Here is a 25,128-nt window from a genome sequence, read left to right as displayed (position 1 = left end):
TGCGCTGTTGTCCTTGTTTTCTGGCGCTTTTCTAATCTAAGATAAACCAACTTGCCCAACTCAACATTCTTTTACAGAAAAAATTCACTCTGCACTGCGGCACCTGGCAGGGCGGCCCAGATCCGAAAGAAAGTTCGTCATTGTATTGTTAATCTGTCGCAGGCGGACAGCATGGTCTTCTTGGGGGTTGGCAGCCTCAGGGTTTGGGTGGTGGTTGATGTAGTAGCTCAAGGCGTCTGAAAGAAAATTGGATCAATAGTTACTAGTTAGAAGTAATGTAAGACCCGCATAAAATCAGAGTTCTTTTTTTTCATATTTTGCCATGTAAAATTTGCGGCTCGTATTATACGCGGGTCCCAACAATTTTCAGCTTCAATGAGGCGCGATCTAACGCAGTTTGACATAGTTTCGGTTTCAAAGCAATATGGTGTTCAAAATAGCTATCATCCCCATTAAAGGGTTAGGGAAACGAAATTCCAGTGCTTATTTTCTAGCTTGAATGTGTTGCATGTTGCACCCTAACCTCAAAAACACCAGTCTTCCGTTGAAAGGCACAAGAAAACTAATTCTAAAGCTAAATAAACAATCTTTCAATGTGCACCTGGTGGATGCATGCGGAGCCTATTTGGGAGCTAATCTGACAATGTTGGGGAACTTGCTACGTACTCGTAACATAGCAGATTCCCTCGGAGCAGCGCCGCCCTTTGGAATTTCAACATTTTCCCTTTTAGCTTACCACCTAGCTCAACTCACATATTGCGTATTGTACCAAATGGTCGAAGGAGACAGAAAGGAAGGACTCCCCTCTTTCTTGGACCCTCGTTCGTGCAACCGGAAACAGCCGTTCTCCCCACAGAAGATTAGCCAGTCCCTCAAAACACAAATGTTACTTTCCCCACCCCGTTCAGCCCTAAGCTGACAGTGTTGTGGAAGCTACGTCCTCCATGGGCCAGTCACATGCTCGGTTGTAACGCACCGACGCTATTGACACCACCACAACTCTGACAATGCCACCAAGGGCAAAGCTCATAACCACGCCTGCCTTGCTACTCCATGGACGCGAGAAATCTTTTCTTTCTGTTTTTGTTTGCACCGGATATCCCGACGCATCGCGCTCTCCATTCGCTTCTCTTCGAGCGCTTGCTCGAGTGCACCGTTTGGAACGAACAATATAGCCAGTCATTCAAAATACAAACGTGTAATTATCATTTACGGTTATTATCCGTCATGCTTGACTCATTTCCAAACGAAATCTGAATATTTAAATTTTTGTTTCCGTACCCCTTTAAAATAGCAATGTCCGAGGTGCCACCATCTTCCGCAGTCAGGCTAGTTTTCGGGCCCGACGGTCCGAAAGCAACACTCTGCTGCCTTCAAAAGAAAAGTCATTTTGGTTGTGGAAGACATCGGCAACAGTGCTGCCGGATGACAATTCGCCATAAATGAAGGCAGCATCACCCGATGAGACGACAAACGCAAGCTGATCGCGTGCAACGAAACGAGAAGCTTTAGAGGCCCAATGAATGGAGTGTTCGCCGACGTCGAGGCACATCTCAGCGACTTTGTGAAAGAGCAATGTAAATGGCACCTTGCTGTAAACATCGAGCTGCTGCATGAGAAGGCGAGAGAACTTTGGCAAGCCGACCCCCCACTGTGTTGCTTGCTCTATTTGCCGCGCCAAGTTTTCACTGCATCGGCGCACGCTCGTCTCTCGCCCTTTCAAGATGTGCGGGATTTCAGATGCACTTGACGGCACCGAAGCTGAAGACGACTGCCTTTGGGAAGAGGCGTCGAACAAGGAGTCTCATGGAAGTGATGACAGTGGTTGAGGTTTGATTACGACACAAATAAACATTTTTCTTAAAGGACACATGCAAAGGAAAAAAACATTTCTTGTAAACAGGCTAGATGGAAAAAGAATATTATAAAACGAATTTAAAACAAAGAAAAAAAATTTAGCTATATTTACGGCACAAAACGAATTTGTATCTGGCGCTCGCGGGTCAAAGTCACGCTGCCGCCGCCGCACGCCGAGCGTTGTGCGACGCCGCTTCAACGCGTTTCTCCGCACCACCGTCTCTGCACAGCACACAGGTCTATCACGTCGGCTTATGCTTTTCCAGGGATTTCCTTTGGGCTGTAGAAGTTTACTTATTAACCTTACTTTTTTGTTATACTTCAAACAAAGATGAGTAAGTTACTTTTAGAGGCCATAGGAAGCTTCCGAAAGAGCACAAGCACCACGTGATAAATATGGGCCAGTCACGTGATAAGTAAGGGCCATTGTTCCGCGGCGCCAACTATAAATTCGTATAGCGCCGTAAATATAGCTCTAAAAATTTTTTTTCTTCGTTGGACTCTCAATTTGTTGTGTGCCACATGCAAAATTGGCAAAAAAAATTACGAATGTACCTCACTGCTTGAATCCAAATGAAACCGGCCGCCGGTCTTTCGAAGTTCTTCGAACTTCGAACTTTCACCCTAAAAGTTCGAGTTCGAACTTTTGACTTTTCTGGAATCAAAAGTTCGACAATTTTCGAATTCTTTAGATTAATAAGTTCGAAAGTTCGAAAATTATCGACTTTCTCAGCGTAGAAAGTTCGAAAGGGTTTGAACCTTTTAGTGCAAGAACTTCGAAAGTTCGAAAATAATCGAATTTTTTAGTCTATCAAGTTCGAAAAGCATCGAATTTTGCTGCGTCATAAGTTCGAAAAGCATCGAACTTCTCAGTTTAATAAGTTCGAAAATTTGACTTCGGTCGAATTTGTCCATATGGAAAGTTCGAAAATTCGAAATCGTTCAAACCGCTTGATTCGATCATCGAAACTTCGATTCGAAAAAAGTTCGCGACATCCCTATTAAAAACCCTGAATTTTGATACTGCCAGTTGCACAAACCAGACTGGTTTTTATATTTTCCTGGAATCCTTGGACAAGTTGTGTTTTCCTCTTCTATTTTGATTCAAACTTTTGTTCGTAAATGTCGCAGAAAGGTGTCTTCCTCCCCTCATCAGAAAAACGAGGTAGCCTCCCCATTATACAAGCTCTTGATGCTGGTGGCAGATTGAAGACAGAACAACAAAGTTTTGTTCAAGCATTTGAGAGTGCACATGATAAACACTATTCAAAAGCCACCTCTGCATCACATATCTAAATTCTGAAGATACACCAAAACACATAGCTTACTTTTTACTGCGGCCACCTTCCTTGGTGTGAGTGCTTGCTTTGCTGCGGCTCCAAGTTTGGCCAGGCGACGGCTGGCTTGGCCTGTCACGCTTCTTTGCCGCAGCTCTTCGATGGACCAGATGCACCGCATGAGATCTTTAGTGAATCTCTGGTCACTTGGCAGTTTCAAAAGGTGCGTCATTTTTGTTTCGGAGAGGTAGACATCGTCTCCCAGATGAATCTGTGACAAAAGGCACGCAATAATAAGGAAGGATTCTATGAAGAAAGCAGGATTTTGCAGAAATCATTTCGTAATATTGGTCGGTTTCAGGACATGCAATGCTTTAGTCACTCTAATGTTAAGGCCCGTTCACACGCTTGCAACCTCTTAGAACCGAGTGCCTTGGAACCTCTTAATCTCTCTTACGACAAGAGGCAGTCCAGCATATTTTCTACTTCTCTTGTGCATTATCCTTTCTTTCTTGGCTCGAAAAACGTTTGTCAACGTTATAAACGAGCCTGGTATTACAAACATTTGACCTCGGAAATCCAAAACCTCCGCTCTTGTGAAATGCAGTTCCAGAGTCACCGCATAGGTGTCACCAGCATGCCAGTGTGCTCTCTTGTCTTAAGTAATTTTAAGAGGTTTCAACAGGTCTCATCTCTCTTGGTCGTACTCGATTGCAAGTGTATGAAACGGCCTCAAGTAACCAAAACACATGATGTCAGTTCAGTCCTCTCTGAACTTTAGTGCTTATATATTAGTCACCGATGTGCACAGAGGGATTGGAATACTGATTAGTGCGCCAAGCGCTGCGAAGAGGAGAAATCTCGAGTCATGACAGATGCATGCGGCACCTGCCGCGGAGAGAACGCCGAGAATGTCAACACATCGCACTTCTCGTAAGAGAGAGCAGTAGCTATGCTGATCATTGCAAGGCATTTCCTCAGCAGATGCACGGAGTGCTGGCTGATTCTCCCCTTACAAGGACAATGAAAAAAAAAAAATGTAAACCAGTCACTTACATTCCCTTGCCTGACTTCATAGAGTGGTCGCAGTGGACCCTGGACAGCTGCATTCAGCTGGTGTGCTGTCCATGAAATATAAAAGTGTGTGCACTGATGAGATGAAATGGTTAGCTTGATTTTAGGCAGAATTTACAGAAACTCCCTAAGGATTCACAAGTACTTGACAAAGCATAAGTACAGCCTGTTCAAGGCGAACTCCATTCAACCTAAAATTTTGGGATTACGACGAACCCACATAGGAAAGGACTACAGTAAAACCTCGTTATAACAAAATGGGATAGAACAAACTAATGGATATAACAAAGCAATCATAATTCCCCTTGCTTGCTAATAGCGGAAAGAAATGGACATTGGCTATAACAAACTAATGGTTATAACAAAATAATTATGACCGCTCCTTCAACTTTGTTATAACGAGGTTTCACTGTATACTGTAAGTGGGGACAACTTTCTGCGGCTATGAAGTTAGGGGGGCACTAAAGGAGGTTTCTGAGGTTGTTTTGGTGATAACTCACTTTAGAGCTCTAGGCAGCCAAAAAATTACAAAAGCATGATCATGCGCAACCTGACCGAACGACACACGGTGCTCAACAGCTAATCACAACTGCTCGCTTCCCACATGTATTTACCATGTATGTTAGTGTCCCAAATTAGCACTTCCTACGGCACCAGAAATTTGAATGACAGCATTCCGACTAACAAAAAAGCAGCAAAAACTCGTCATCGCTCGCCAGCGCTAACAATATCGCGCTTTGTACCCAACTGCTTTCTATGAGAAAACAAACGCTGATATCAATACAGTATAGACCACTTGCAACGTAACCGCTTATAGTGCAGGACCGGGAATAACGCGGCTTTTTTAAACCACCGGTTCGCCTCCCATAGAACTCCATGTATTTACATACCGCTTAAAATGCAGGCGCGCAAAGGGAAATACCGGTTATAGTGCGGTTTTTGGAACAGCGCGCCGACTGACCGGCGCTGCGAGCACGCTTCCCTGTGCGACACTAGATAACGGCACAAGCCGCAAGCGGCACTCGCAGGGCAAGGAGATTGCTCGAAGAAGCGAAGAGAGGCTTCAGTTGCCATAGCGACGGAGGGACGCACGCACGTGTCGTTCACGTGCGTGCGTCCCTCCGCTGCGTTGGAAACAAACAACCGCAACGAGAGACCAATCGCAGGTCAAGGAGAAGTGTTCGCGCGCGTTGCATGCTGGTCGCGGACCGGCTGCTTCTATCCGCAAACATGGCGTCGGTGGTGATCGTCGACATAGACGGCATGGTAGAAGCTCATCGTTCCGCGTAAAAGCGCTATCCTTGACTGTGAATTTTCGTTGTGTGTCGCTATGATAACCCAGCACGTACTAGAAGGGAAGATCCACCTACTCGTGCGGCGATGTTGTGGTGGCACTCTCAAGACGGCAGAAACGCCCATGTCGTCGTGTTTGTTTACTTCGACTACAGTGGTGCTTTCTAAGCATTTGTGTTTTCGAACATCGTCCGGATTTCTTATTTGGAGCATTTCATGCCTGTGCTCAAGTTGAAGGTATTACTGGCGCGTACCGTATAAAGGATGCGAATTTTCCTGCGTTTTCATCGCCGGAGAAAAGTGATTAGGGTTAGCAATCCTGAACGCTCGCAACGTCCGTCCGCAACCCGCGACGCGTTAAAAGGCTGCGCCAGGCAAAAGTCACTAATTTCTTTCAAAATGTGTGACACACTTGAGAGAGAAGTGTACTAGCCTGGTGAAATAAAGACTTTCCTCAAACTAAGCTTAATTTTTCATCTAACATAAAATAAATTCTTTTACAAAGGTAAGTTGTCTGATGGCATGTATTTTGGCCTGAAAAATTGATGTTTCGGTTACAGTGCGGTACCGCTTATAGTGCGGATTTTTGCGACTCCCGCGACATACGTTATATGCGGTCTACACTGTACAATCATCAGACTTTGATGGCTCGGTTTACCAAGATTTCCAGCTTCGCCATAAACAGGACGTTGAGGAAGAGCCGCTGGTGGGGCAGGGTGTTGGTCCAGAGGAGGTGCTGCCACAGGGATGGGAGCGGGGCGATCCAAAAGGGGGACAGCTGCAGGGGCAGGAACGGGCTCTTGATCCAAAGGGGGGGCTGGAACGTTGTGTTGATCCATAGGGGGGGCTGCTGCAGGGGCGGGGGCATTGTGTTGATCCATCGGGGGGACAGCTACAGTGGCGGGAGCAGGGTGCTGAGGCAGAGAGGGTGCCGCTGCAGGAATGGGAGAAGCAAGGAGTAGAGCTGCCATTGACACGAGACCAAGGGAGGCAGCTGATGCTAGAGCACGCGGAAAAGATGGAGACCTATTCATTAATTTCGATCATTTAAACAAGCTCCTGGCTTTGAAGAACCTCAGCATCTTTAGAATGCCTGAAAACTGTATAGCTGAAAGATGCTTTATGGCCTTTACTGATTTAGCCTCCAACATCCAAAAGCGTGGCCTTTAATCTTCCCTGCGACATCAGAATGTCAGTAACCCAGACTTACCAGAGTGCGACACAGAAGCAAGATCAGACCCATGGCGGCTGTTCGAAGCATGACGACCTAAAAAGTAAATACAATAATTGGTTCCTGGCTTTGCAAAACCTCAATATCTTTAGAATGCCTGAAAACTGTATAGCTGAAAGATGCTTTGTGGCCTTTACTGATTTAGCCTCCAACATCCAAAAGCGTGGCCCTTAATCTTCCCTGCGACATCAGAATGTCAGTAACCCAGACTTACCCGAGTGCGACGTAGAAGCAAGATCAGACCCATGGCGGCTGTTCGAAGCATGACGACCTAAAAAGTAAATACAATTATTGGCTCCTGGCTTTGCAGAACCTCAATATCTTTAGAATGCCTGAAAACTTTCTAGCTGAAAGATGCTTTATGGCCTTTGCCGATTTAGCCTCCAACATCTAAAAGCGTGACCTTTAATCTTCCCCGCGGCATTAGAATGTCAGTAATCCAGACTTACCCAAGTGGGACGTAGAAGCAAGATCAGACCCATCGAGAATGTTCGAAGCTTGATGACCTAAGGAGTAAATACAATTATTGGCTCCTGGCTTTGCAGACCCTCAATATCTTTAAAATGCTTTCTAGCCGAAAGATGCTCTATGGCCTTTACCGATTTTGCCTCCAACATTCAAAAGCATGGCCTTTAATCTTGCCCATGACATTAGAATGTCAGTGATCTAGACTTACCCGAGTGTGATGTAGAAGCAAGATCAAAGTCATCGCGGCCGTTTGAAGCTCGACGACCTGAAAAGGAAATACAATTATTGATTAGCGCATGAAAAGACATGCTTTGAAGAGCAATTTACCAAGGGACACTGCAGCTCCGTTCTGTGAAGCCTTCTTACGGGCCACTTCTGCAAAAAATGGAAGTAGAAGCAATGGAAACACTGTTACACAAACAAAATCCATAAAACAGGAGTAGGACAGAAAAAAAAAAATTATTTTGGAGTAATTTTTGGACGAGGAAAATTTGCGTTTTGCAGCAGCTTAGGACCAAAATATCCCACATTTCAGAACAGAAAGCATTGAAAACGCAGCTTTGATTATGGCCACTGCGCCCCAAATAAGTGAGCTTGACCACTGCACTGGAAACGCTGACCATCACGGTAAGTTCAAAATGGCATCACCGTCCATATTTGCAAATAGGTTAAAAAAAGCATCAATATTATGCAGTAAAACCCAGCAGAAAACAATGATTTGGGAATATGTAACCATTAAAGGGGCTATGACGGATAGATTATTCTTGATATGGAATGCTCATAGGCTACTTAGTAGATACACCAATTGTGCTATTTTTAGAGCTCTGGTAATTGCAATAATCGGTTTATAAATTTTTATCATTTTCATCTGGCGACCAGGCAACACTGCACAAGTTAAGGCCGGTTCAAACACTTGCGTTTGAGTGCGTTTGACTGCGTTGCGTCGAGAACCGAAAGCGAGTCACCGGCACATCTGTGCTTCGTATGAAGCGTGGAATCCAATTCAAGGAATCATCTTGGCACGCGATATAAGTAGCAGGGATGTCCTGGTTTCTCGCTGCCGCAACGCAGTCAAACGCAGTCAAACGCAACTGTCTGAACCAGGCTTTACTCACACCCATGGCGTCCATAAACCACATGATCATGAACGCTCTCTCATTCAAGGCGCCCCCATGATCGCCCAAGCTCTCCCTCGCCGCGGCACAATCAAAACCGCTCACGCAGCACGGTAACCGACACGCTATTCTTGCTCTCGGCCCCGGCCCGTTCACCTTCCACCCTGCATGTGCCTGCGAGACATTCTAGGACGACGGTGACCACGCCGAGTTCGTCCATAACTCGCATCTCTGGAGCTGGTCGCCAGCGGGTTGCAGTCAAAATGAACAGCTTCCAACGTCTCTTGATAGCAATCACCCTCATTGCTGCTGCGGTCAATGTCGAACACTTTGACAAGGCGAGCAGCAATGCCGTAATCGTCACAGACCGTATGCTTGAAAAGCGGAAGGTAAACGAGGAAGCTGAAGCTCGAGACGCCATGAGAGCCAAGTCTGTGAGCTTGCGCAAGGGGACGCCGCGTGGGAGGCTGGTGAAGTCACCAGCCTCCCAGCCAGGGTGGCATTTTGAAATAGGGCGGGTCCGAGGGACCCGCATATAAATCGATTCATCCACGAAACTAACGCGCCACTCTCAAAACAAACTTAGGAGGATTATAGAAACATACAATGGGTCCTAACAGTACAGTTATCTCATTTTATTTTTGGCATGTCATAACCCCCTAAAGGTGTATCCACACGACGGACCAAATTGCTGTTTCGGTCCGCGGGCCGCGCATCACGTGATCTTACGTCACCGGTTTTCGAGGTCCGCCGGCGGTCCGCGGACCGCGCTTCTGAGAAATGCCAAGTGACTTTTTTCGCCCGAACCTTGGCGGCGGACCGCGGCGTTTTTAGTATAATTGAAGTGCCAAGTCTGGCAACAAGCTGACTTTTGTTGTTTGGACTGGAATCCAAATCCAAAGTCGTTTTCTTTTGGCGCCAACTGGTGAAGACGAAGAAGACCAACCTTTTGTTGTGCTTCGATGGCGGTATGGTGTGACGATGCAACTTTTTACTTAATCGCGCTCGTGGAGCAATTCCCCGCTCTGTGGGACAATAGATGCATGCCCTTTCCGGTTCACTTAAGTCCTCCACGTCCTCAACAGTCAACGCCAGGGCCACCGCGGCCAAACGTCTCTTTCGTTCAACCTCCATCTTGGCTCCTTACAAATAGCCTCAAAGCAGCTCGCTGCATGCGTTTGGCGGAGCTGTGAGGTCGAGGGTTAGTCTGGCCCGTTCGCTCTGTCAATCTCTTTTGGTCCGCCGTGTGGATGCTCATTTCAGCCGGGCGGTCCGCGGGCCGCGCATCACGTGATCAATCGGTCCGCGGCCCGGTCCGTCGTGTGGATACACTTTAAGGGATGTCGAACCGAAATCTGGATTCCACAAAACATACAGCAAAAGCGTGCAATGGGATGCTACAAACACCAAAACATCACTCATCAGCAATATCTCTAACAAATGACTGTATTTAAAAAAAAAGAAAAAAAAAAGGCGTACTTGACAGAAATGTTTACGTCTCTTTTCTCTGAGGAGAGGCAACGGCCCTCGCGTCTTCACCTCGCCACCTTGAGGGGGCGAAGCGAAGAGAGGAGGAAACAAGATATCTTCACGTCACGCGCCTCGTCGGCCTGGTTCAATCTCGGCCTCTTTTTCCAAAAATATGGCCGTCCATTCGAGATATCGCCCAACGAGTAATGTTGTAGTGATTGTAGCGTCCAGACCTACATCTGCATTTTTTTTTGTTTTTTTTTTAATCCAAATTTTGGTTTACGATCCCTTAAATGATATTGAGGAATTTCAGATGAATTTTATATCGGACTGAGTTTGATGGCCATACTAATGCAGAATTTTAAATTATAGTTCTGCATTTCTTTAAATAAGCATTTGACACAATTAAGACGAAAGAGTGTCTAAGAGAGCAAATAGTTCAAAGCCGATTGGGCTAACCCAAATACTGCCCGCACCTTGCTGCTCCTAACACGGCAATGCAAGGCAGCAAAGCCCACCAAGCATGAAGGCCGTGACAGTGTGCACAGTGGTTAAGAGATAGGCAAGAAACGATTTGTAATTTCCCCCAAGTGCCCTGGCGCACATCCGACCAATAGACGATTTGCTATTTTCCCAAGCGCCCTGGCCCGCGCGCGAGGAATGGTGGGGAGACTGTCCCTCGCCTGGCCGCCCTGCCTTGAGATCGCATTGCCTCCTCTTAATCCTCTGTTTTTCAATTCCATTACTTACTTTGGGAATGAAAGGGAGCAATTCAACAAGGCTGACGGGACATACTCTCGTCATGATTCTTCATTCCCTCTCCTCTTCGCTAAGTTGCCTTGAGAAAGTGAACCGAAGCGAGGAGAAAAGTGAGGCCGCTTCTCATTCTAAACTGTTCTGTGAGAATTGTGCCGCTCTTTGTCCTAATTACAGCCATCCGTCTGCAAGTGCTGCTGTGGGACGAATATTTCAGACACGAGCCTAATGTACTGCATTTGGGACAAGATGCTTGAAAAAAGTGCAATTAGTCAATACGTAATAATAATAAAAAAAAATTTCACTTAAAAAAATAAAAATCTGGAAACTTAGAATTTTACATATAAGCCAACTACTGAGTCTGCTCGGCTGGCTCAGAACAGATGCAGTGAGCAGAATTGGTGGCGTATGCAGCGCGTTGTCTGCTACTGAAGCTTAAGCGCGAAACACATGTACGACGGAACCGTCCGATCTGACGTCCGACCACGCAATACGACGGTCGGAGGCGAGGGTTTTCAAAGCTCTCCGATGCTACGAAAACCCTCGCTCCCAAAGTCATTCCGGCAGTCCGCACGTCGGATCGGACGGTTTCGTCGTACATGTGTTTCATGCTTTACTGCGTCTGCACTGAGCTTCCCGTTGCCCCAGCAGCTGTCAAAACGCGGAGCACCGTCCATCCATCAGCGAGTTCCCCCTAACAGTAGGTAGCTCTATACATTCCTACTGGCAAAGGCTTGCTGTATCAGCAAGCTTTTGCCAGTAGGTGGCACATTTCCATGTGCCAGCAGGCACATGGAAATTAAGCTATTTGAAACATGAACTTGCCTTCTGCATGGAGTCTCCAACTCCACCTTCAGGGAGGTTGTTGAGAATCCTTGGCACTGCTACTCTTGCCTTCTGCATTTTTTGGATGAGAAGTTCAACTGTCCCTGCGAAGATTGTGGGTAACGTGCCAAACCATAGCATTACTTTTGAAAATTAGAACAAGCAATCACGCACATCACATCGCCTCGCACTAGTGGAGAACATGAAAGCTTCTTATGTTCTGATTTCAAAACGTCTTAAGATGGAGTGACTCCATTTTTAGCACACCAGCTTACGGAGCCTTTACTCGACTAGCATAGGTGTCTAATAGCGAGTTTGTTTCACACGCACTGGCGCTGTTCGAGTTCTCTCCCAGAATGCATCGCACTCGCAGAGTGTTGCACGGAGAACTGGAATCAAACGAACTCGCCAGATGCACCGAGTGCAGAAAACCAAGTCCAGAAAACTGATGCTGTCACCATCTATGTCATGGAAAAGGTACCAACCTCAAACCGAAAATAGTGTTTTTCTGTTCGGAGTCATGGGTGGAAATGCGAGAGTGCAGTCGCTACCAACGTTTATCTACAAACGTTGGTCGCTGCAACCTGTAGTTTATCATTTCGTCGTTTACCCTGAGACTGGGGGGTCTCAGGGTAAACGACGAAATGGTTGACTTCCACCAGCTAGCCTGTACTTTGACTCTTTTCTATAGTTTATATTTGCGATGACTTCAAGCAACTGGGCTGTCGTAAAGATGGTTACAGACGGCGTAAATTTCCGCAGCCAGCTGTCTACAAAGCGGCTGGTTGCGATCTCTTTATAGCCGCTTACACTGAAGAAAACTGATGATGCTGTCCGAGCAGAAGCTTGACCCATTTGAGCATGGTATCATACGTGAACCATTGAAAGGGTACGGCTTAAAAACTTGTCTCTTGGAATATCCAGCAAAACTTTTCGTGGGACTTTCGATTTCGATCATCATTACAGGTGAATCAGATATCAGCCGTGGTGAGGCGTCGAGAAAGAGCTTTCTCGAACAAAATACGACGGGGTACCTTAGCTTACGTAGGTAAATGTTAAACATTTGTCGACAAAACACGAGTTTTGTCGACAAATGTTCAATTTTTCACCCGCGCACGGATGGTGATAAACATATCGAGGGCCGCTGATGCGTCTGTTCTGAGCATTTCTTTACACACCGGTATATTTCAGCGTCTGTACGGCAACGGAGCGACTTAAAACCTGCAAATAAAGCACGGTTTGTCAGTTGCTTCCTTCATGAAGTAGCAGACGCTTACAATTCAAGCTCGCATTTGATTCCTTTGCCCGCGGGACCCGATTTCTATCAAAAAATCTACTTTTTTTTCCTTTCGGTTCCGCGACACATCGTAGCAGACGAGTCCTCGTCGTCTGCTCATCGCTCCTCGCCGGAGCGAGGCATGACGGGATTGCATTTTGGCGCACTCACGATTTCCTCGGTGCAGCGAGTCCATGCACGCGTGGGGTGTTGGCGCTGAAACGAACTCTTAAGCGCGAAACACACGTACGACGAAACCGTCCGATCCGACGTCCGACCGCGCAATACGACGGTCGGAGGCGAGGGTTTTCAACGCTCTCCGATGCTACGGAAACCCTCGCCCCCAAGGTCATTCCGGCAGTCCGCACGTCGGATCGGACGGTTTCGTCGTACATGTGTTTCGCGCTATAGAGTGCAACCACTCGCGGAGTGCCGGCTGAAACGAACCCGCTCCACGTTGCGAGTGGGCACGCGTGGGCACGAGTGCCGTGAAACGAACTCGCTATAAAACATTTCATGCGTGACGCTCATGGGTGGCGCTTCACCTTTGTTTTTGTTCCTCGAATGCAGCCTTCACACTAAAAAAGTACAGTACATGCATTCGTAACACCCGTTTTCAAATAGCCCGAATTACAGCTTTTGTGAAACCATGTGCCTTCACTGCGCAAGTACTTGAACGATGGGGGCATTTAGAAGTAAGGCGCACTTGTTCGTGCCCGGCCGCCCTGCTCCACGTGCGTATTAGCTCACACAAAAATCTCCAGAACCGACGATTCCTGAGCATGGTATCTTAAAAAAGGTATCACACGAATACACATACCTCCAAGCATCTCCACCGTCGCTTTGTAGTAGCCTTCTTCCCCTCCTTTCTCAGAGATCCAGAACGCTTCAAGCTTTTGTTTTGGGTTGCAGTCTTGATCATCCCTAGGCCTAAACTTCTTTATCATCGAGATCGGCATAACCAGTCGGCCACCGTCGGTAAACTTTACAAATGCGTACATCGCCCAACGGACGCCCACAACACCCGCGACGCAAAAAAACCGAGCGTACGGGCGGTCGAGGTCCAGCCGTCCACCTCTAACGGTCGAGCAATGATGGGGACGCGGGCAAGCAACGATAAAGCAATTATGGCGACGCAGACGGTCAAACGCAGGCACGCAAGAGACGACAGAAAGCGCGCGCAAGACAGGGACTGGGCTTGGCTAGGCTGCGCCCACTGGCTGCGCCTGTATGAATAGACAAATAAACAAAATTGACTTATTTTTATATTGGACGGTAGCTCGCGCCACCTAGGTTTTAAGAGACGAAAGCAGTTTTTTTTTGGCCTCTAACTTTTTATTTTGGTTTTGGTAAGTCTTGACATTTTGGCATCTTGCTGGAACTACGTTTTACTATACTCCGTTCCACCATCAGTCCAAGCGCAGTGGACGCCACCAGCTATTCCAGCCTATCCAGCGCCGGGAGAAAATCGCGTGACCTGCCGGTTGGGCAGAGCGGCGCAGGGAGCTCAAGGTCACATGACACTCTCTCTACGCGGGATTGGCTTCGATGGCTCCTAGCGTCCGCTGCGCTCGGACTGAAGGTTAAACGGAGTATAGTTCTATTTTATTTTTCCGGTGTAAGAAACCGGGTTCCGATTGCTCACAAACACCTAGAACGTAGTCAATCCAAGTCTCATTGACTATGGTCTCCATTATCCTTTCAACAAGTGGCGCCAAGTTCTTTGTCTGTTAAGTTTTAGCTGCAATGGAAAGCTCACCGGGTGCCAAGCGTCGGAAATGTTACTTGGCAGAGAGTGAGCCTTTTGTGATGCCTAGATCAACGCAATATTTTCACAGTACAAGGGATGCTCAGGACCCTGGAGACCCCCCTCATGACGTGCTCACCCCGTTAACTCGAGTTCCCCAAGCACTAAAATCCGCTGGGAATAATTCTGATGACGAGGACTGCCATTCCGAAGAATCCGAATTGAGCACAGATGCCGAACGCGAGCGTTCGGAATCGTTAAATGCTAGCGACGAGAACTACGATGTTCAAGACGACGTCGTGAACTCTGGTGAGGACTATGGAGATGATGATGACGAGATGAATGGAAATGACCCTGTACCACAGCCCTTGCTCGAACACCTTCTGTCGTCCTGTTTCAATCAGTTCGGGACGGAGACACTTCCCCATTCTACGACGACAAAAGCCGGCGCCATCGCCATGATAATGGCCCACGTCGTATCGCAGGGCATGACGTGGTCGAGCCTCGATTCTTTGCTCGTGCTCATCAATGCCCTGTTTGGAAGGCAAGTCGTGCCGCAAAGCAAATATGCTTTCCGCAAGCTTTGGTCAGCAACGACGCAAAACTTGGTTCGCCACTACTACCTTTGTGAGGGCTGTGGAGCAGTTCTGGAAGACGCAGAGACTGCAGCCAGCTGCTCAGTGTGCCAGCAAGGGATAGATCTGAAGGTGCTAAAAGAGAATGGATCCTACTTCGTAATGCTTGACATGACGAAGCAACTGTCCTTCGTTATTGAGAAGACCAAGGAGCTTCTTCACAACAACCTCCTGAAGCTTGCCATGGAACGTAGTACCTCATCAAGCGGAAGTGGTGTCACTGACATAACAACAGGTGAAGCCTATGATGCTCTGCGCAGAAAGACTGGGATGGGGGACAGTGATCTTTCTTTGACTTTTAACACAGACGGCAGTCCTCTCTTCGTGTCATCCAAAACGTCTGTTTGGCCTATTCAATTCACTGTGAATGAGCTCCCTCCAAGCATCCGCTTCAAGCACACCACACTAGCCGGACTTTGGTTCGGAAAAGGCCATCCAAACATGACTGCCTTCCTCGCAAAGTTTGTTGATCAAGTCAAAAGCATGACGCCCGTGATGTGGGAGCATAGCTCTGAGATGCACAGGTCCAGAGCTTATGTGCTCTGCTGCTGTGTCGACGCACCTGCGAGGGCAGCAGTTCAGAACATGGTACTTTTCAACGGCTCGTTTGGATGTCCCTGGTGCCTCATAAGTGGGGAACACCTGGAAGGTATGTATCGGTCTTCTTGCACGTGCACATTGCAGTTCAAACTAAACATTATGTTTTTCTGAGCCTACTGGGTGCAACCTCATAATATATTTTCGTTTATTTTTATTCACAGGAAGCATGCGCTACGTGCCCAAGGAACCACCGGCTCCAAGAACATCTGAGCTTGTGGTCCGAGATATGCAGCTTTCCTTGAGATTGGGGATCACCATAAATGGAATCAAGGGTCCTTCTCTGCTAATGAATCTACCAGGTGTGGCTTTTTCCCTGAATGTCTAAAGAACAGGGTGAGATTATCCAAGGTTCAAGCGATCGAAGCAAACTGTTTCACACTGAGAACAGAAAGTATTAGTCACACAAAATCTTTGTGATTTTGATTCTGTTTTCGAATAGCACAATGCTCCGCACGTTGATCACTTAATTGTGCTAATCTCTTTGGGTTCCGACTGTACTCTGATATGTTACATTCTTACTTTCTGAGATTATGAACTACATACTTTTGTACTCTCAATGCACTGTTGATTTGCAAATGTTCAGTAGCAGATGCTCAGCGAAGATGACCACAGCCGTGCCCCCAATTTCTCCCCAAGGTCTGTTAGCTGATGTTACGACGGGCTACTTGGATGCGCTGTGAATTAATTTTCTATTTTAAGTTTGCAAGCCAATACTTATTTCAGGCTGCAACAGTGGAAAAATCGGTGATCAGTGGCGCCCAACTGAAAGATGCGAAGTACTTTGCACAAGCATACTGACACAAGCGTGACACAAGTATACTCACACGTAACACTGCTGAGCCACAAGTTTTGTGGTTGCTGTGTAATCTCAAGAGTAAGACAAGACTGTTCCCTTCCTTCCCTCCTTTGCAAAGCTTGGGGAAAAATTCATAGGGCCACGGCAGAGGCAGGGCTAGCATTCTGCCTTCCTATGCTTGTAAGAGTGCCACCTCCCCCCTAATTTTTTTTTTTTTTTTCTCATAAGCTTAGCCAACAGTGGTCTCTAAGAAAGATGCCGTTGAAACAGACAGTAGAGGCAGTACATACACGCAAATTTCTTCTGAAATTCACGTCCATGCTCATTTGTACGAAGCGCTAAGAAGAGCATTTTGTAATGGTTTTCGATGGTAAAACCTGTCAATATTCTCTGATCGGCAATCGACCGTTCAATAAAATTGTACTCTATTTCGGTTTCAGAGAAACCTTTTGGAACACCTAATTGATGTTTTGATTTTCCAATTCACAGAGTAGCTGACCAGCATACTTGCGGAGTTAATATACTAATATTTTTTCTTTCACCGAAAAAGCAGGAGGTACACTAAAAGATTCAATGTCATGAACTGTTACCAGCTATACTCTTGGAATTATTGAACTTGTGATTTGTCAGTTGCATGCTTTTTTGCAGTCCCTAGAGTTAGAAACTGAGAGACATGTAACATTTACTTTCAGGATTTGATCTTGTGGCCGGAGTGAGCGTCGAGTATATGCACGCCGTTCTTCAAGGAGCAGCAAAGCAGTTTACAGAACTGCTGCTTTCTTCATCCAACTCTCAAAAACGGTTCTACATAGGTACGTCGTACAGTACCAAAATGTCTCATTTCCAGTTACAAGTTGGCGCATAAGTTGCTCTTTTCATAATTTGTGGCACCTCTTCGACCTATTTTTACCTTAATGGTGTTTACCAGGCCAATTCCTGACTTGAATCTTTACATACTAGTACTATTCGCGTTTCCTGCTCGTTACTTGCCCATTGAGCAGAAGCAGGGAGTTCTCCAGTGAGGGTCCCCCCTTGTTACTAGCTCCACAGTCCGGGCAAACCTAAAGATGTTGCAAACCTCCCAAGGTTCGAGTTCGAAAGTTTGAAGATATTGAATACTTTGAACCTTGCAACCTCGGACTTTCAGTCCGAGATCGCAAGGTACAAATTTTATGGGGTCTGGGTTTCACACAGTCTCAAATTCATCTTCATGCTATTAATCATTTTTATCAGAATATCTTCTAGGTGTAACTCTATATATAGCAGCATTTTCGTCCACTTTGAAGCTGACACAATAGCCATTAGTGGTTGCCAAGGTTTTGCCAAATCTCCAGATCTGGAAAATCAGAATTTTAGCTTAACCTTCAAGAAGATTAGGCATAGATTGGGCAAAATAGAATTGCCAGGCTGGTTGACCGATTTTGATTAGCTCTACAGCTGCTTGTCACATTTTTTAATATGTATCTAAAACTAAGTATATTTACAGATACATATAACAATCGCTAAGCAAAATGTTATCGATACAGGTGTCTTTGTTAGCTGCTCCAAATTTTCAAAAAAATAAAACATGAAATATAGGGTAATGTGAGCCCTGAGGCAGTGTTAGTAGCCATGGTGGCTACTAGAAAAAAAGGCGAAATTAGGTAACAATTGTTAGCGACTAACTCAAATGTTATATTAACTTTTCAGTTTTTCACTTGAGTGCACCTAATATGTCTAGAGGATGTAGGCTTGACCTCAATATGGTCTAACGGTGCCATTAAATTTTGATTAAAGAATTTGTGGTAGGCACTATGGGGTCGAGAAATGTCACGGTACTGAGCATCGGACTGAAACAAAGCGGACAATCGCACCGGTAATGTCATCGCTTTGCATGACACTGCTGACGTCCCCTGTGGCGGGGCACGTGAATCGACGTTATTGCAGCCGGCTTCACTTAAACAAGCCAAGCCGGCTGCGATAGCTTCAACCCACGTGCCCGCACCGCAGCTGACATCAGCAGTGTGACACAAAGCAATGAAGTCACCGGCGCTTTTGCTCTCTTAGTTTCAACTTGGCACCGTGTACCAGGGTGACATTTCTCGGCCCTGTAGCGTTCACAAATTTTTAACGAGAATTTGACGGCACGGCTAAACCATTATAAGGTCAAGCTTAGTTCATTAGCTAACTAATTACCCAAATTTGCCTTTTTTCTAGTGGCCACCATGCCCCGGGCCCAATTTACCCTACCTCCCATTTTCTTTTTTTTTTAAATTTTGTTGCAGCTAATAAAAATATTACGTATAGTAATGGTAACAGTGTCATTTTAGCATGTTTATTTACAAAACAACGTTGATTTTCTTCAAAATGGTCACGGCATTCAATTTTAGTTTGTGTTTTGCAAAATCATAGCATGGCTGCCCATCTTTGATGGCCAGAGTGCATCCAATATATGCTTTATGTTATGTCCACTGTATTTTGCTGATTGTCACTCTTTGTACTTGCACGGCGCACTGCACATGCTTGATCTATGGCTTTTGAGACCACCCACAACCACATTTGCAGAAGCTGACAAACATACAGTGCTGTCACCACTTGTTAACATGTAGCGTAAGCTTCTACTTCGCTGTGAAATGGACTTTCTGTACCACGTCGCTTTGGCCATGCCGAAACCAGATCAAACATCGAGCTGACCTGTTGTCTGATATGTGCTTGTTCCTATGTTCGCATAGTCTGCATGCATGAACAGATAGGTACAATTTTTTTCCAAAGCTTAGCCCAATCAAAACAGGTAAAACTGATTTCATTACAGCCTGGCGTTGGAGAAATTCGACTGACCTTCGAGGTTCATTGAACTTTTCAAATTGAAGAGTTTGAAAATTGTCATATTTTTTAGCGTAATGAATTTAAATGTTAGGAAGATTGATTCTCAAATTTCTCAAACCTCTTTAAACCTCAGGGTTTGACTTTTCACTTTTGAACCTCGGGTTTGAGCCTCAAAATTCTGGGGAGGCGAACTTTCATGAATACATTTTCGAGTGGTTGTACTTTGTACACAGCCTCATATATGGTTATTAAAGCAAGATAAATTACTCATGTGCCCAGTCACTTATGTTGCTTACAGGAGCACCATCCTGCGTGGCACGGGTCAACAGCCGCCTCCTCCAGATCAAGCCACCACACTGTGTGACAAGGCTGCCTCGTTCACTCAACGAGCGCAGTTTCTGGAAAGCGTCAGAGTGGAGACTCTGGCTTCTGTTTTACGCTCTTCCTTGCCTCGTGGACATTCTGCCTCTGGAGTATTGGAAACATCTCTCCAAGCTCTCGCAAGCAATACACATCTTGCTACGTGAGACCATCACAGCCGACGAGATCAAGCGTGCAGGTAAGCTTCATACTTTTTTTTCTCCTATTTGCCTCATAAAGGTCTTTTTTTTATACCGTATGACAGTCTCATGGGAGTGTCAAGATCTACCCGCATTGATTAGACAGAATGTTGTGTGTAAAGTCTCAGAGCATGCAAATCAGGTAACTGTGGTAGGAAATCACACCCAAAAATCATCTAATGAGCTGCACGGCATTTGAAATTTCAGTTAATGTTATGCATTCATTTTATAGTCTGAGATTATATCCTGTGCATGCTTCTTTTTTTGTTTTCAGAAAATCTGCTGATCGACTTTGTTGGTCGCTGTGAGGCCTTGTATGGAGTGGCTTCGCTTACGTTCAACGTGCACCAGCTCCTCCACCTGCCAAACTCCGTGCGTCAGTTGGGACCACTTTGGGCGCAATCCGCATTTGTTTTCGAGGGAGGAAACGGAAAGTTGGTGAAGCTGGTCTCTGCAGCTAGAGGACTTCCGGATCAAATCGTAGAGCGAGTCGTAATGACGCAGCAGCTTGAATGCCTTCTGGCAGATAGCAACGTGGCAATCACTGCCAATGAGCGGAGTGTGTGTGAAAGATTTCTTGATTATTCACACATCCAGAATGCCTGCTATGTTGATGAAGCATGCTTGCTAGGACGTGAAAAAGCTGCCATTCTAACAGCTATCGAGGAACGTGCGCTAGAGGTCTACGGTGGGACAGGCACAGTTGGCAGCGCTTTGGAATACCAGCGTTTTGTGTACAAGGGGCAGGTGTTCCATAGCACCGCATACACAAGAGCTTCAAAGAGTGACACCACTGTAGTGTCAACTGCTGATGGGGAGTATTTCAGAATTAAGAGAATTCTCCATGTTGCTGGTCTCGGGTGCACGCTCCTTTGCAGACGGCTGGTGTTACGGGAGACACCACTCTTTCCTGAGCATATAAAGGAATGTTTTCCTTCGCAGGTAGACATCTGTAAGGTGCTGAAACCCGAGGACATTAAGGCCAACTGCCTTTTCATGGTGTTTCCGGCTGACAGCAAGTGCTTTGTGTGTGACATGCCGAACAAAATTGAGAGGGACTAAAGTTCTTTAACATGTATACAGGGCTTTTTTTTCCTCATTCTTTACAGAATTTAAAAAAGCGTGTGTTGGGTACATAGATTCCGTCTTCTCTGTGTACTTCTGGGGCTCGGCAGACATTAGATGAGTGGATAAACGTCACAATATTTTGACTAATTAATCAAAATGTGTTGATTGATGTTTTAATTAACAGTTTAATGGGCCACATACACTATCAGTTTTAAAGAGCGCAATGTCTATCTGCCGTTTAAGTGATGCGACAGCTCTCTATGCTGTAGATGAGCAATTTAGCCAGTGCAGTGTAACCGCTAGACTCGGGTCTTTAATGTGCATCATGCAATAGTAATACACAAACATGTGCCAGCACGATGCTCATCCAGATCGAAATGGGTAGGGGTTGTGGATAGAACCGAAGAATATTACCGCTTGCATGTGATCGCACATACTTCATTACTTTTCTCTTTCAAACTTAAAATGCATTTGGTGGTGCATGTTTGTGCACTTTTTGGCTTGAGTTTGCTGTGCTGCGCTTGAGCAGACCTCTAAAGAGGGTAATACCTTCTTTTGGGTAATGATGCAGAGTCGTTGCATTTCATGCTTTGTCATTGTTGAACTTCACTGTCATCAACCATGTTCTATTTATGTCCTTTGCTGCTTGTTTTAGATGCTATATTCTGTCAAAATGGTTTTATTGTGTAAAGCATTGCATATTATCAAATGTACTAAAGTGGAAAGAAAAATAAAGCACTGCTGCCTGATTGCACTAAGGGATAAAGACCACTACCGGGTGGTCTGTGTGTCGGGCCCAGACTTAAATAGACCTAAAATTCGGATTTCTGAAGTACAACACTGTAATTTACCATACAAGTTCAGCTAGGTGGTGGAAATTTTATATGTGATAATATTGATGAAACTTGCTCGAGTCAAAAGTTACAAATAAAAACATAAAAAGTTGCATGAGCCGACATGTGGTTAAGCCTTTTCCTCTCAAAGCTAGAAAACGTTCTGGTCCACTGGAACGTTTTATGAACAAAAACGGGGAACACCAGTAAGATGAGAGCTTTTTCTTTCCCTTGCACTTTTTGTTAAATAAAACGTTTTAATGGCCTACGAGGATGCTTTTTTGGTTTCGGAATGAGTATTCTTGTGTATTCCTTCGTAACTTTTGACTGAGCCAAGTATTTTTTATCACATCACTAATGAAATCCACGACCTTGCGAAACTAAGGTAGTAAAGTACAGTGCCATAGTTTACAGATCTGATTTTTGCTATAGGTCTCGGACCGACATATGCTGTTATATGAAAGTATTGACGTCGGGTATCTCAAAGGATGGTAATTGACTGAGTGATTTATTTGCACTTAAATTGGTCCGTACACGGCGGTCTGCCAAGCAAAGCAGATAGGCAAAAACCCTTACGCGTGTGTCTCTGCCAGCCTGCTGCTGTGTCCGTTGGGAGTAATACTACCCAGCTTTAGAATTAAGCATTAAAATTATGATGGCGGTGATGATGGAGGTGGTGGTGATGACGATGATGTTGCTGGTGGCGGTGGCAATGGTGATGATTCAAGAGGAGAGGGTGACGGAGTGAAGATCATGATGTCTGCAGATGCGAAGGCATTCGTCTCGCAAATACCTTGCAAAGTTCCCGGGATTCATCGTGTGATGTGGGCAGAGGGCTACGAGAAGCTAATGGGATGGTCAAAAAGTCTCTAATGGCGGCGGGCAGTAGGGATTCGCTGTGACGAACAGTCCTGCCTCGAAGAAGTTCGAGCTGACCTGATCTTCTACCGAGACGCACGGCGGCCGATAGGCGAGTCCCCGAAAGAGATTCATTGAGCAATCGGCACAGCACGCAGACTCGAGAAATCTTTCGTCTCTGATCGAGGGGCCGCCAGCCAAGTTTTCTGAGCCGTGCGTGGTACGGCACGTCAGTCGTGCCAGGGACCAGGCGCAAATTTTGCGGGTTGCACGGCGCTGCACGCTCTACAGTCTCTCAATTAGATGTTGTTGAGGGGGAGACCAAACTGCATGCAGAGCAGTATTCCAATGAAGGCAGGACTAAGGATGTATATTGTGCCTGCAGGACCGCTGGCCCACCTGGCCTTGCGACGCGGGTGATGAGGCCAAGCGTCCTGCAAGACTGCGCGATAATGCCGGCAATATGTGCGGAAAAATCCAAGTTTTGGGAAAACGTGACACCTAAGATAGGCAGGTGGTCTGATGTGCGCAGTGGAGTGCCTGCTACAGTATATACAAGGCAATTGTCTGTTTTTTGCAGTTTGAGAAACGTATCACGGAACTCTTGGATGCGCTCAGGCTTAGGTGTTGTCTCGAGATCCATCTCTCTACATCTTCTAGATGGTTTTGCAAGTGACGTGCGTCAGACTGGGACGAAATTGTCATCGCGATTGATGTATCGTCTGCGTATTGCACTAGGATACACTTGTCATTGCGTGGCATGTCGTTCACGAATATGAGAAAGAGCGTCGGAGCGAGGACAGAGCCCTGTGGCACTCCTGATGACATGACCCTCTCTGTAGAGCGTGCCCCACAGTACACAACTTGTTGGCTGCGATTCTGCAGAAAGCTTGATATCCAGGTGAATAGGAAATCGTGTATGCCTGCGTGTGTAAGCTTCTCAAGCAGGAGGTTAATGTCGAGCATATCAAATGCATTGCTTAGGTCAAGTTGGATTAGATCTCTCATGGTTCGATTATCCATGTGATCACTGATAAAATGGGTAATAGTTGCCAGTGCTGATTCGCAGCTGCGACCTCTTCGAAAGCCATTCTGACTGTCGGAGAGATAGCCGGATTCTTCAACGTGGTTGAGAAGCTGGCTGTTAACTATCCTTTCAAATGTTCGACAGACAATCGAGGTGATTGACACAGGACGGTAATGTTTTGGTTCATTCGTCGGCTTCCTTTTCCCTTGTGTAGCGGAGTGACCAAAGCTCATTGCCACGTTCCTGGCACAGTACTACTGTCGAACAGCCTTTGCAGAATCTGGCAGGTGGTCGGCAGCATTAGCGGACAGAGCCTTTTGAACCACGTCGGCGTGGTTCAAAGTTCAAAGAAAGTAATGCCATTGTGAAATTGCTTTCTAAAAGTAGCCGCCTCGGTGGCTCCGAGGCGAGAGCGTCGGCCTACGGATCCCCATGTGGCGGGTTCGAATCCCGGCCGAGGTGCCCGCAATCTGACGGAGGCTTATTGTGGAGAAGACGCCGTGTAACCGAGCTTTCGGTTGCACGTCAAAAGATCCCCAGGTGGTCGAAATTAATCCTCAGTCCTCCGCTGGGGCGTGCCAGATGCCCGTCGTTGGTTTGGCACGTAAAACCCCCAAATTTTTGACTTTCTAAAAGTAATGTAAATTGCAATGAATTACTTTTTGTCCAGTAGTTCTAATTGTAATTACCTTATTTCGGACAAAGGTATAGTTTTGCTTGTTTAGACCACAGCTCTGGGAAGCTGGAGCAAAAGGCGGCAAACGTTGTAACTATAATTAAATTACATTTATGAAGTAATTTACCAAAGTGTGCTGCTAGGCAGATTATAAAACAACCTTTCTTCGGTATATATACACGATTTTGAATAGTTCAACTGCCTGTTAGAGGAGCTCGATTTCCAATTTGAACAGTTTGACTACCAGTTTGAGCAGTTAGCTACCAGTTTGATCAGTTCCACCACAATGCTCTGCTACAAGTTTGAAAAACAGTTTGATTATCAGTGTAACCAGTTCAGTCACCATTTTGAACAGTTTGAATACCAGTAGGACCAGTTCTGCTACCACTTTCACCTGTCTAGCACTCAGTTTAGCCTGTTTGGCAAGTTCAGCTGCCTGTTTCCCCAGTTTGGCAAGTTTTGCTTCCCATTTGGCAAGTTCCGCTGCCCGTTTTGCAATTTTGTTTCCTTTTTGGCAAGTTTAGCAGCCTGTTTGGCCAGTTTTGTTTCCTGTTTAGCCAGTTCGGGAACCTGTTTGGCAGGTTTGGCTGCCTGTTTGGCAAGTTTGTCTGCATGGTTGGCAAGTCTGGCTGCTTGTTTGGCAGGTTAAGGTGCCAGTTTGGCTTGTTAATGTTCCAATTCGGCCAGTTTGTTTTCTTATATCGCCAGTTTAATCAGTTCGATTTCCATTTTGCCCAGTTCAAATTCGGGTATGCCGGGTTGAGAATCATACTGTTTTTTTCAATAGGGAGTGCACCCTGAGAAGCGTACGTTATCAGAGTAAACGGTTTCTAAAATTCCGGGATCCTCAACAGAGGAGCCTCTGTCAGTTCACGTTTCAG

General features: G+C 46.0%; 2 protein-coding genes across 4 annotated transcripts; one reads left to right on the top strand and one right to left on the bottom strand.

Annotated features, from left to right (window-relative positions):
• LOC121837092 (actin cytoskeleton-regulatory complex protein PAN1-like) lies at positions 1–14,045 on the bottom strand. Of its 3 annotated transcripts, XM_042292530.1 has the most exons (9): positions 7,528–7,919; positions 7,409–7,465; positions 7,182–7,238; positions 6,947–7,003; positions 6,712–6,768; positions 6,160–6,435; positions 4,191–4,255; positions 3,186–3,405; positions 1–236 (listed from the first exon to the last, which is right to left on the bottom strand). In XM_042292530.1, exons 1-9 carry the CDS (start codon positions 7,628–7,630, stop codon positions 85–87), a joined length of 1,044 nt encoding a protein of 347 aa, XP_042148464.1. In that variant the 5' UTR covers positions 7,631–7,919; the 3' UTR covers positions 1–84. The 3 variants fall into 3 exon arrangements, with proteins under 3 accessions (XP_042148464.1, XP_042148465.1, XP_042148466.1); XM_042292531.1 differs by lacking the exon at positions 6,712–6,768; XM_042292532.1 differs by lacking the exons at positions 1–236; positions 3,186–3,405; positions 4,191–4,255 and adding exons at positions 11,367–11,470; positions 13,463–14,045 and having other exon boundaries at positions 6,209–6,435; positions 7,528–7,575.
• An 855-nt stretch (positions 14,046–14,900) lies between these two features.
• LOC121837091 lies at positions 14,901–22,692 on the top strand. Its single transcript, XM_042292529.1, has 5 exons — positions 14,901–15,673; positions 15,786–15,923; positions 17,113–17,232; positions 19,524–19,784; positions 20,060–22,692. Exons 1-5 carry the CDS (start codon positions 15,127–15,129, stop codon positions 20,845–20,847), a joined length of 1,854 nt encoding a protein of 617 aa, XP_042148463.1. The 5' UTR covers positions 14,901–15,126; the 3' UTR covers positions 20,848–22,692.
• Positions 22,693–25,128: the final 2,436 nt, after the last annotated feature.

The sequence above is a fragment of the Ixodes scapularis genome, unplaced genomic scaffold, assembly GCF_016920785.2.
Source record: "Ixodes scapularis isolate PalLabHiFi unplaced genomic scaffold, ASM1692078v2 PGA_scaffold3__209_contigs__length_174095766, whole genome shotgun sequence".
NCBI lineage: Eukaryota > Metazoa > Arthropoda > Arachnida > Ixodida > Ixodidae > Ixodes > Ixodes scapularis.
This window is presented reverse-complemented; position numbering and strand designations above follow the sequence as displayed.